This window comes from Pipistrellus hanaki (assembly GCF_964339955.1).
Source record: "Pipistrellus hanaki genome assembly, contig: scaffold_41, whole genome shotgun sequence".
Taxonomy (NCBI): Eukaryota; Metazoa; Chordata; class Mammalia; order Chiroptera; family Vespertilionidae; genus Pipistrellus; species Pipistrellus hanaki.
The window spans coordinates 692,077-702,706 of record NW_028182292.1 but is presented as its reverse complement, the minus strand read 5'-3'; the positions used below and the strand labels follow the sequence as shown (position 1 = coordinate 702,706).

The 10,630-nt window shown below is 67.2% G+C and overlaps 2 protein-coding genes across 2 annotated transcripts; one reads left to right on the top strand and one right to left on the bottom strand.

Moving 5' to 3' along the window:
* Positions 1–1,498: 1,498 nt before the first annotated feature.
* On the top strand, positions 1,499–3,114 carry FOXH1 (forkhead box H1; the record flags this gene model as incomplete). The annotated part of the gene is given in 4 exon segments (XM_084907189.1): positions 1,499–1,564; positions 1,566–1,799; positions 2,112–2,216; positions 2,337–3,114. Coding segments are annotated over 4 exon segments (1,170 nt in total). The 3' UTR covers positions 3,102–3,114.
* A 473-nt stretch (positions 3,115–3,587) lies between these two features.
* Positions 3,588–9,995, bottom strand: KIFC2 (kinesin family member C2). The gene is given in 19 exon segments (XM_084907188.1): positions 3,588–4,162; positions 4,245–4,501; positions 4,606–4,735; positions 4,829–4,952; positions 5,041–5,162; positions 5,246–5,350; positions 6,680–6,837; positions 6,919–7,027; positions 7,445–7,554; positions 7,629–7,743; positions 7,849–7,926; positions 8,352–8,480; positions 8,565–8,627; positions 8,724–8,791; positions 8,794–8,844; positions 9,007–9,145; positions 9,252–9,403; positions 9,531–9,612; positions 9,811–9,995. Coding segments are annotated over 19 exon segments (2,337 nt in total). The 5' UTR covers positions 9,910–9,995; the 3' UTR covers positions 3,588–3,916.
* Between the last annotated feature and the right edge of the window lie 635 nt (positions 9,996–10,630).

The window sequence follows — 10,630 nt, the reverse complement described above, 5'->3', positions numbered from 1 at the left end:
GAAAATTATAGAAGGGGAGCACATATGTCAAAAGTTTGGGAAACACTGCTTTAGATCATCAAATGAAAATATGACAACAGCCAACACAGCAATAGCCATCTGGTGTAAATGAATCAAATTATACCGATTTTTAAAATGTATGTTTTTATTGATTTTAGAGGGAGATGAAGGGAGAGGGATAGAAACATCGATTGGCTGCCTTCTCCACAGATCAAGCCTGCAACCCAGGCATGTGCCCTGACCAGGAATCAAATGGGTGATCTCTTGGCTCCTGGGTTGAAGCTTAACCACTGAGGCACACCAGCCGGGCCAATTTGGTTTGTTGTTTTTTTGTCAGATGAGCAAAAAAAAAAAAAAAGTTGGTGTGACACTGCAGACTTTTAGTGATTAGTTTGTGTACCATGAGATGAAAAAAACTGAAAACTGTTGGAGGCCAGGGGTGGGAAACCTTTTTTCTGTAAGGGCCTTTGGATATTTATAACATCATTTGCAAGCCATACAAAATTATCAACTTAATAATTACGTGGCTCTGAAAAAAAATTCAATTTATTGAATTTCGAGTCCCGCCTGCAGTTGCCCTGATGGGGCCAGACCAAACGACACTGCACATCCCCACCCCTGTCCTAGGCCAGGCGCCAGGGTGCTGTGGCTGCCTCCAAGTCCTCCCCGTGCACCCACACACACAAGCCTCCAGCACCCCACGCCGGGTGACGCCAGGTGCTCCTCGAAGACTCCCGGGGCGGGACTGTGACCCAGGGGGCTCCCTGAAAGTGGCCGGTAAAACCCCTCTAGCTAGGAGACTTGTCCCTCCCGTGCACCCCAGCCCAGGCTACTGCCCAAGTGCCCCCACGGAATGAGAGGCACCCTCCCCAGGGGTAACTAACCCCAGAGCACCTGGGCCCAGAGCAGGAGAGGAAAGCTGAGGCTCCCACCAGTCCTCATGGCCAGCCGGTCCAGCTTGCCAGGGCCAGTGAGGGGCAAAGTGAACGAGGCCTCGGCTCCCAGGACCCGCTGTGGACAGGCACCGGTCTCTGAGGCCTGAGAGCCGCGGAGGCCCTGCCACAGCCCCTGGGGAGTCCTCTGAGCCAACGGCTGCCTCCCGCCCCGACTCCAGGTTTCCTCCGGGAAGCCCTCCAGTCCACCACGTGGGTCCTTCCAGCTGCTTGGCCTTGAACTCCTCTGGGCAGCCTGGCTGGGCAAATCGCCCTCCTGTCTGTTAAATGGGAGCCTCCACCCCAGCCCGGACAGATGGATAAAACAATAACCACCAGTCCCAGGCCCCTTCCGGGCTTTTCCTCCCAGCTTACAGGGGTGCCAAAGGCAGCCCAGGGGTGAGAAGCAAGGCCTGGGTGGCCTCCTGCAACCCCCACAGGAATCTCCCGCCCCTCCCTCCCAGATTAACCGAAACCTGCTAATTGTGGCAGCCCTCGCCCGGTCCCCTCCCCCACCGCCCCATTCCACCTCCCTTTGCCTCCTCTCCCCTCCCCCTTCCATCCGAATGATAAAGGGCCCGGCCCGCCTGCCCCCACCTAGCCCCAGGCCCCAGCCCTGCCCCACCATCCTGCCCCACTGCCAGGCGCCCTCAGCCCTCCCGGACCCTGGCCCACGCTGCTGGCCTCCCCTCTATGGGGCCCGGCAGCAGCCCAGGCCTGGGGCTGGCGGGGGCAGGGTCGCCCTCCCAGCCCGCCCAGAGGAGGAAGAAGCGGTACCTGCGGCATGACAAGCCTCCCTACACCTACCTGGCTATGATCGCCCTCGTGATCCAGGCCGCACCTTCCCGCAGGCTGAAGCTGGCCCAGGTGAGGGGGCCCCCCCGCTCTCGCTCCCGCTCCCCTTCCGGACCTTTCCCCAGACCCGACCCCCCACCCACTCCCAGGCTCAGGCTGCGGCCTGCACCTCCGGCCCTCCCAGCTGTGCCCCTGGGGCCAGTGCCGATCTGGGCACCGGAGGGGAGAGCCGAGGTGCTCAGCTCCCCACCCCTCACTGGGGAGGTGCCCTCTCCCCCCTCGGGTGCAGGTGTTGGGGGCGGTGCGGGCGCCCTCGGCCTGGCTGGGGGGAAGGGGGACTTGCCCCCCGCGCCCCGGCTCACGGCGCCCGTCCCGCGGTCTCAGATCATCCGCCAGGTGCAGGCCGTGTTCCCCTTCTTCAGGGACGACTACGAGGGCTGGAAGGACTCCATCCGCCACAACCTCTCCTCCAACCGCTGCTTCCGCAAGGTGCGGCCGGGCCGGGGTCCGAGCCGGGGCCGGGGGCGGGGGGAGGAGGGACATCCTGAACGCCCCGGGTCGGGCGGCCCCACCAAGCTTGCAACCCCCCTTACCCCCCACCCACACCAGGTGCCCAAGGACCCTGCGAAGCCCAAGGCCAAGGGCAACTTCTGGGCGGTGGACGTGAGCCTGATCCCCGCCGAGGCGCTGCGGCTGCAGAACACGGCGCTGTGCCGGCGCTGGCAGGGCAGGGGCGCGCGGGGCGCCTTCGCCAAGGACCTGGGCCCCTACGTGCTGCACGGCCGGCCCTACCGGCCGCCCAGGCCGCCGCGGCCCCCCAGCCCCCCGCGCACGCCCAGCGAGGGCTTCAGCATCAAGTCCCTGCTGGGGGACCCCGGGGAGGGCGCGCCCCCAAGGCAGGAGGAGGAGGGGGAGCCCTCTGAGCGGCCGCGGTGGCTCCTCGGCCGGCTCCCGGGGGGCCTGGGGCCAGAGGCGGAGCCTTCCCAGGGGAGAGCCTGCGGGCCGCCGCCCCTCCGCCCCGAGCCCAGAGCCTGGCCTCTCCACTTCCTGCAGGGCACCTCCGACCCCGGGGCTCACGGGGCTTCGCTTTGGGGGCAGCTCCCCACCTCCTACCTGCCCATATACACCCCCAACGTGGTGGTGCCCTTGGCACCGCTCCCACCCGCCTCCTGCCCCCAGTGCCCGCCCCCATCCGGCCCAGCCTACTGGGGGGTGGCCCCCGAAACCCACGGCCCCCCGGGGCTGCTCTGGGATCTAGACGCCCTGTTCCAGGGGGTGCCACCCAACAAGAGCATCTATGATGTGTGGGTCAGCCACCCCGGAGAGCTGGCTGCCCCCACGCCCGGCTGGCTGCTCTCCTGGTGCAGCCTGTGAGCTCCAGGGCGGGGCTGCTTCTCCTCCCTTCCCTAACCACCACCATCACCACCACCACCACCACCACCACCACCACCACCACCACCCCGCCCCCGTGTCCCATGTGGAGGGGACCAAAGGCCAGGACTCAGAAGTGTGGCCACTGAGAGTCTACCATGTTTATTGGCCACCCCACAAAGGGTGTGTCAGCCCGGCCCCCGTTACCCCCCCCCCCAGGCCAGGCTGGGAGGAGTGGCCTTTCCTGTCCCCTTCCTAGCCCCACCTTCTCTGCCTCTTCTGTCCGTCCATCCATCCATCCATCACCATCTGCCACCCCCTCTCCTGGCTGCGGGGTTGGGGGAGGGAGAACTTGTATGGCAGCTCAGCCTGAAGCTCTTTCCTTCCTCAGCTGTCTGGGCAGAAGGAAGCACCTTTCTGGGGAAAGGCATAGGGGCACAGGGACCCGACCCAGTGTGTGTGGGTGGCGGCGTGGGGGGAGAACAGTAAAGGAATGGACCACATTTTAATGCCAAGACTGGTGTTTGGGGCCGGGGCCGGGATCGCGGTGACTCAGAAGCCAGCGGGCCAGGCCGGGCTGCGCTGGGTCCCCCGCTGCGTCGGGCGATAGAGAGCAGCAAATGGCGATAAGGAGGGAGCCGGGCCGGGCGGAGGGGCGGGCGATCTGTGCTGCGGGCGGAACCCTCCTCGCCGGGAGGGGGGGAGACGGCTCTGGGAGTTTGGGAACCGGCGAGCTCCCAGAGGTCAAAGGTGGCCGGAGCGCAGGGGGTTCGCCGCTTCCGCCGGCAGAGGGCGCACCCCCAGGCTCCGGGGCCTGGCTACGCGAGCAGGTCCTCGGGGGACGCGGGAGCCGCGCCGTCGGGGCCGGGGCTGGCCGGGCTCCCCGGGGGCGGCGTGGGGGTGCAGAGGGTCCCGGTGAGCGGCGTGTCCGTGCTGACGGAGGAGGGCGTCCCCGAGCGCCGGGCCCTGCGGCGCCGCGCCGGCCCCAGCTCCACGCGGCCCACGCGCTCGGCGAACTGGAGCGAGCACACGGTTTCGCCGAGGTCCTCGGGGCGCGTGGAGATCTGCGGGGAGCGGCGCGGTGGGCGGGCGGGGCCTGGCGGGCACACACACACACCCTCCACCCCCGCCCGCCCCGGCGCCCACCTGCAGCAGCAGCACCGCCGTGGCGCCCGGGCCCAGCGCCGGCTGCAGCAGGCGCGTGAGCTGCGAGTCGCGGAAGGGCACGTGCGGCCGGCGCGCCCGCAGCGCCGTCATCACGCCGCCCAGCGCCAGCAGCGAGCGGTTGATGGTCCGGGCCTCCCGGAGGCGCTGGGCGTCCTGAGCGCCGCCCCTCGCGCTGCACACGGCCCCCGCCTTCCGGGCGCGCTCGGACCCCGCCAGGTCCACCAGGTGCAGCGTGCCTGCGGGGGAGCGAGCCGCGTGGAGGGACTCCCCGCAAGGTCCCCCCAGCGCGTACCTGCCCGGCCAGCCCGGGACCCTCCGCCGCGGGGCGGGGTGGCGGTACCCGTGGTGCCTGCGCCGCGCGGGGACGGCGCCGCCTGCAGGGTCAGCGTGACCAGCGCGTGGGAGCGAGAGCTGCGCTGGTTCATGGCGGTGGCGGCCGTGGCCCGGTTGCTCCTCCCCAGGCTCAGCATCTGGAAGGCGCAGCGACAGGGCGGGGCCCGCTGCAGCCTCCAGCAGCCCGGGTGCGAGCGCAGCTGGGTGCCCCCCTCCCCCGGCAGCCTTACCTGGTGCAGAGTCTCCAGGTTGGGCACATCCCAGTATGTGAGGCCGGCCACCTGGATCCCTCCCTGGCCTGCCGGGCCCTGCCTCACCACCAAGCGCTCCGGGGGCCCGGGGGCTAGGAGGTCCCTGGTGGGAAGGGCCAGGCCTTGGTTTTCAGGGTTCTTGGCAGAGGGGGAGGGGGGGGGACTAGGAGGCAGCCAGGGTGTCCCCTGACCTGACAGCCTCGTTGTAGATCTCCACCATGCTCAGGGTCACTCGGGAGTGCCCTCCGGCCCTCATCTCCCGGAACAGGGACTGCAGCGCCCTAGGAGCTATGCCGGGGTCCTCAGGTGGGCCCTGGAGAGGGGTGGGTGCCGCATGGGGCTCACATCCTAGTCCCTGGCCCCAGGAGCCGCCCCGAGCACACAGCCCCTCCCCACCTCCATGCTGTAGGTCTTCCCCGTCCCCGTCTGGCCGTAGGTGAAAATGCACACGCTGTAGCCTCGGAGGCAGGACAGCACCGTGGGCTCCAGCTCCCGGAAGACCTAGGGGTGGGGAGGGTCCTGAGCCCTGGGCCTGGGCCAGGTGGGGATAAGGCACGAGGGCCCTGGTAGGACGGTTCTGGGGCAAGTCTGCCGGAAGCGGGTCTCCTGCCAGGCAGAGGGGGCCCTCTGGACGGGAATTTGCCCCCCAAAGGGAGGGGTGTGACAGGAGAGAACAGGTGTGCAGAGTATCGGCATCATGGTGACCATGTGGGAGGGCCAGGGTGTTCAGTCACGGCCAGGGTCAAACCGAAGGGCAGGATTGCAATGCCCCCTGGCAGGAGACTGCTGTTGTGAGGGGCAAGGGGGAATGTGTGCCCGGAGGCTACAGGGGTGCTCTCCACAGGAAGGGTGGGCTCAGGTAGGCTGGGAGGTGGGGGGTGGGGACTTGGCCCTGGGATGGCGTGGAAAGGGCTGGGGGGAGATGGGGCTGTGATGTGTGTCCTGTTGGCAGCTAGACATCAACAGCTGCCTGTAAGCCATGGCACAGCCAGCATCCATCCGAGCACAAGGCTGGTGAGTGGGTGCGCTGTCATTTCTGCTGACCGTGCTGCTGCCGGCCAGGAGAGCAGAGTCCAGCATCGGGAGTGGGTGTCTAAGCTCCAGGTCTGGCAGGAAGCACCGGATTGATGGGCACTTTCACAGGCGTGGCACCGAGAGGCCTCTCAGCCTCACCCAGACACTCTGACTCGGAGGGCCCTGTCGGGAAAAGCTCCCTCCCCACCCCAGGGCAGGACTGCAGTGCAGGGTGGGACCTAGTAAGGCTAGTGTGTCAGGCAGGAAGGGGAGGGGTCGGGGAGGCGGGGTCTGCACTGGGTAACCCGGCCCAGAGGCTGGAGGCTCGCTTGCCAGCGCCCTGTCTGTGCCCTTGGCCACAAAGCGAGGAAGGCTCCTGTTCTCACAGCAGGCACACCCCGGGGCCTGGCCATAGAGCAGGCAGCCTGGGGAGCCAGGGGCGGGGGTGGGGAGTGGTCACAGCAGCACCCCAGCTACACTCCCCAGCCAGCTGTGCGTGAGCAGTGACCTCAGACAGGTTCATTTTCTTTAGTTTCCTGGTAAAAACATTATTATTTTTTTAAATGTTAGCCTTCCTGTCTGACCTAGATCTGTTTCCCCTGGGCCTGCACAGCTTGGTGAGGGGATGCAGAGGGGAAACCCTGGAAGGAACGTATGTGCCCAGCTCGGCTTCCTGTCTGGCCTCCCAGCCTCCCTCCCCCTTCCCTGCTGGGATCTAGGCACTTTAGCTCCTGGGAGGGCGCGGGGCAGGGCAGGGGCACCAGGGCCTCTGGGGACCTGCGGGAGCTCGGCACAGGTGTGAGGGCAGAGCATCACCTCCTCCTGGCTGGCCTCCGGAGGGAAGACCCAGTCCAGACGGAAGCGACGCTGGTGCCCTCGGTAGCAGGTGGTGACAGTGCCGCCCGGGCCGGGCTCCGAGCTCACCAGGCTGGAGGGTGTCCCTGGCCTCAGCCGACACAGCACACGGATATTTCCTGGGGTCAGATCATGGCCATGGGCTGCCTCCCAGCTCCTCTGGCCTGCCCACCCCACCCCGTGCTCCCCAGTGGCCATACCCTTGAGCTCCAGTAGCCGCCCTGGGCATCCAGCTGGGGGCTCCTGCTGCCCTTCGGGGAGCTGAGCCCCGGCCCCACTGTCTGACAGTGTCCTCAGGGCCCAGGATACCTGGGGGAACAGGGATGTGAGCAAGGCAGGGAGGGACAGCCGAGGCGAGGGGAGGGTGCTGAGGGCAATAGGGAGCCACTCTACGGCCACCAGCTGTGGGAATCCACAACATCCAGTGGCTGGGGTCCCTGGGGGTATCACTCAGCGGGCCTGGATGGAGCCCACCAATCAGGACCGTGGGCAAGGAGCCATCTGTGTCCTCGGGGCTTCCTGACAATCCTGTGAGGGGTCCCCCGCCACCCCGGTTCGCACAGGACACGCATGAGACCCAGAAGTGAGCTAACACCTGGGTCACAGGAGCTGTCCTGGCTCCAGACCCCACAACCTCCATGAGAGCAGACAGCACCCTGGGTCTGGGAGGGAGGAATGGGGGGTCCCCGGAGGGGAGGACATGACTGGAGAGCGGGTGGTGCTGACCTGGCCCCGGGCCTCGCTCAGGGAGCCCTGGCAGCTCTGAGTGAAGGTGCTGACCAGACCGCGGAGGTCCCCGCAGCCCTGGCGCAGGCTGGCCATGCGTGCCCGGAGTCCTGGTGGGAGAAGGAAGTGGTGAGGGAAAGCCCCAACCCGAGGCCTTCCCGGGAGCCCCCAGCCCCAGTCTCACCTGCCAGCTGCCCGTGCACCTGCTGCAGCTCCCTTCTGCAGCTCTGCTCTGTTTCCTGCTGGAGCTGCCGGAGGGCCCCCTGGAGGCCCTGCAGCTGCGCCTCCTGCACCCCCAGCTGCCCCACCCCACCCGTCACTGAGGGAGGAGGCACTTACCAGGCCTTGCCTCAGACATGCCCCTCCCCACGCCTCCCTCTCCCCAGCCCCGGCCCGGTGCTCACCTGGACTCGGAGGGCGTCTGTGGCCTCCTGGGCCTCCTGCAGCTGGCCCTGGAGCTCCACCAGCGCCTCTGCCTCCTCCTGCGGGAGTGGGGGCAAGGAGCCAGGAGGACACTCGCTCCGGAGGGGCATGCTGGCAGCCCCATTGCACACACAGGCCAAGAGGGGCAGACAGAGCCATCAGGAATCCATGCAGGGCTTTACCCCAAGTCCCTTGCTCGCCTGGGGTCAGTCACTCAGAGGACCCATGGTGAGTGTGTGTGTGTGTCTATGTAAGTGTGTGTCTCTGTGTGTGTGTGAACGTATCTGGGTGTGTGTGTTTGGAGGAGGGGGATCTCCCATGGGCATCAGTCTCCATGGGGGTGCCCTGGGCCTGTTCACATCCTGGTCCTGGAAGGTCAAAGAGCACCCCCTGCAGCTGTTCCCCGGAGCACCAGGTCCTGAGAGCAATGCTGCTGGAGACCAGGTGTGCAAACGCCCCAGGCTGCAGGGATGGAGCAGAATACCTGCGGAGCCCTGGCAGGGGGGCCGGCGCCCCAGTGCCTCAGGAGGTCCTGAGTGAGGATCAGGCTCTGCTTTAAGGCCTCGTTCTCCAGGGTCAGATGCTGAACCCTTTTCTCGGAGTCTGTTGCCCCCTAGAGGAGAGGAAGACCTCTGCACTCACCTGAAAGCCCTGGCCCCTCTCCCCGCCCCGACCTGAGCCCTACTAGCAGCCTCACCACTCCCAAGTGAAGCTGGCCCAGTCCCTCCTGCAGATCCAGCTGCTGCTTCAGCTCCTCCAGCTGGGAAGGAAGGGGGAAGGGGACTGGGTGGAGCATCTCCCTCCAGGCCCCCCCCTCCCCCCCCCCCCCCCGCCCACTGCTTCCTGGGCTCCTCACCTGTCCAAGGACAAGCTGCTCCAGCTGCTGCCAAGCCCTCTGGTCCTCCACCAACTGGGGGGGCTGCCCCCCTGGGCCTCAGCCCCCGGCGAAAGGGAACGGTTTTCTTGGGATGTGGGTCCTGAGGTGGGGTGTACCCAGTTAGGACTGATTGAGATTTCTGGCATGAAGGGGGGGGTACCTCGGGAGCAGGGCTTGGGACCCCGCACTGCAGGCTGCTGAGGTCCTGGAAGTCTTCACTCCCTCCACACACTCCCTTTTCAAATCACTATTTCTTACGCACCGGCAGTCGCGGGGGGCTGCACCCCGGAGGCTGGCTGAGTTTCCTGGGGCAGGGCCTGCCTCCCCCTGGGGCTCCGAATCCATGCCAGGAGAGCCAAGAGCTGGCCAATCACCGTCAGCAGTGGGGGGACGTCCCCGGGCTGCGAAGGAGATGAGGCTCAGAGTGCAAGAGACTAAGGGGCCCAGGGGTGTGGAGGCCAGGACTGGGAGGAAGGATTTGGCCAGCTCCCCTCTCGGCCGGCTCACCTTGCTCAGATCAGCAGGACACCCGCAGCTCTCTTCCGCCCCCAGCTGGCCCGAAAGGAACTCGGCAAGACGCACGAGAGCCTCTTCCAGGGAGACCTCCGCGGTGCGGCCCTCGGGTCCCTCTCCAGGTCCATCTTCCGACTCCGAGCAGCCTGCAAGGCCAGGCAGTGGGAAGGGGGGGGCACCTGTCGGGTCTCCCTCCCAATGAGGCCACCGACACCTCTCCCCCCTCGGACGGCGGGGTTTCCTCATCGTCCCGGACGCACTAACAGCACCTACCGACCAGGCCTGTCAGCTCGGTCCACAGATCTGCAGGGCGCTGGTCGGGGCGGCGGCGATCCCCGGGCTTGCCGCGGGCATTCTAGGGAGGGGGCAGGGGAGGCGCCTGAGGAGGGGCCGGATAGTGGGTCACAGGGTCTCCGCTGGCCACCTGAGCAGACAGGGGCCTCTGCACGGCCCTCCTCCCCCGGGTCAGAGCCCGTGGCCAGCGCTGCCCGGGCCTGCGCAGCCCGCTCTCAGGAGGGGGGTTGCGGGTCGTGCCGCGTCCGCCCCCGCTCACCTGGGCGGGGTCCCCGGAGCCGGCGGACGCCGCGGCCCCTCCGTCCCTGCGGAAAAGGCTGTAGAAGATGTAGATGAGCAGCGAGTAGAAGGCGTACATGGGAGCGCGGGGCGGCGGAGGGCCCGGCTTCGCGCCGCCCCGCGTCCCCGCTCCCGGGCTCCGCTCCCGCCCGCAGCGCGGCCGGTGCGCATGCTCCGGGCGGCCGCCCCCGCGGCCCGGCTCCCGCGGGCGCAGAGCTCGCGCCCGAGGAAAGAGATGCCGGAGACGGGTGTCCCCGGGCCCACGCCGGACCCCTGCCCCGACTCCCTAGCCCCGACTCCCAGGACCCCGCAGGCTGAGGTTGCCCACAGCCCCGCATCTCCCTTTCTCGGAACCCCTCCAGCCCTCTGCGGGGGTCCCCACGGCTTTTGCCCCGTAGAGCCTGAGCCCCCCGGCATCCTCCCTCTCCTCCCCTGCAGCGCCGCCCCTCCTTCCAGCCCGGTCCATCAGATCGCCTACACCCGGCCCTAGAAACCTCCCCGGACAACCGCCCCGCCCCTCCTCTCACTGCCTCGTCCAGCCCCTTCTCACAATCCTGCACCGCCTCACAGCCCCGCCCATCAATTCAGCCCCGCCCCTCCCACAGCCCACTTCAAGCCCCGCCCCCTCAAGCCGAACCCATCGATTCCGCCCCGCCCCCTCTAACAGACCACCCACCATTTCAGCCCCGCCCACTCTCACAGCTCCACTTTAAACCCCGCCCCTCTCACAGCCCCACCCACTTATTTCAGCTCCGCCTCTCACACAGACCACTTTAAGCCCCGCCACTCTCTCACAGCTC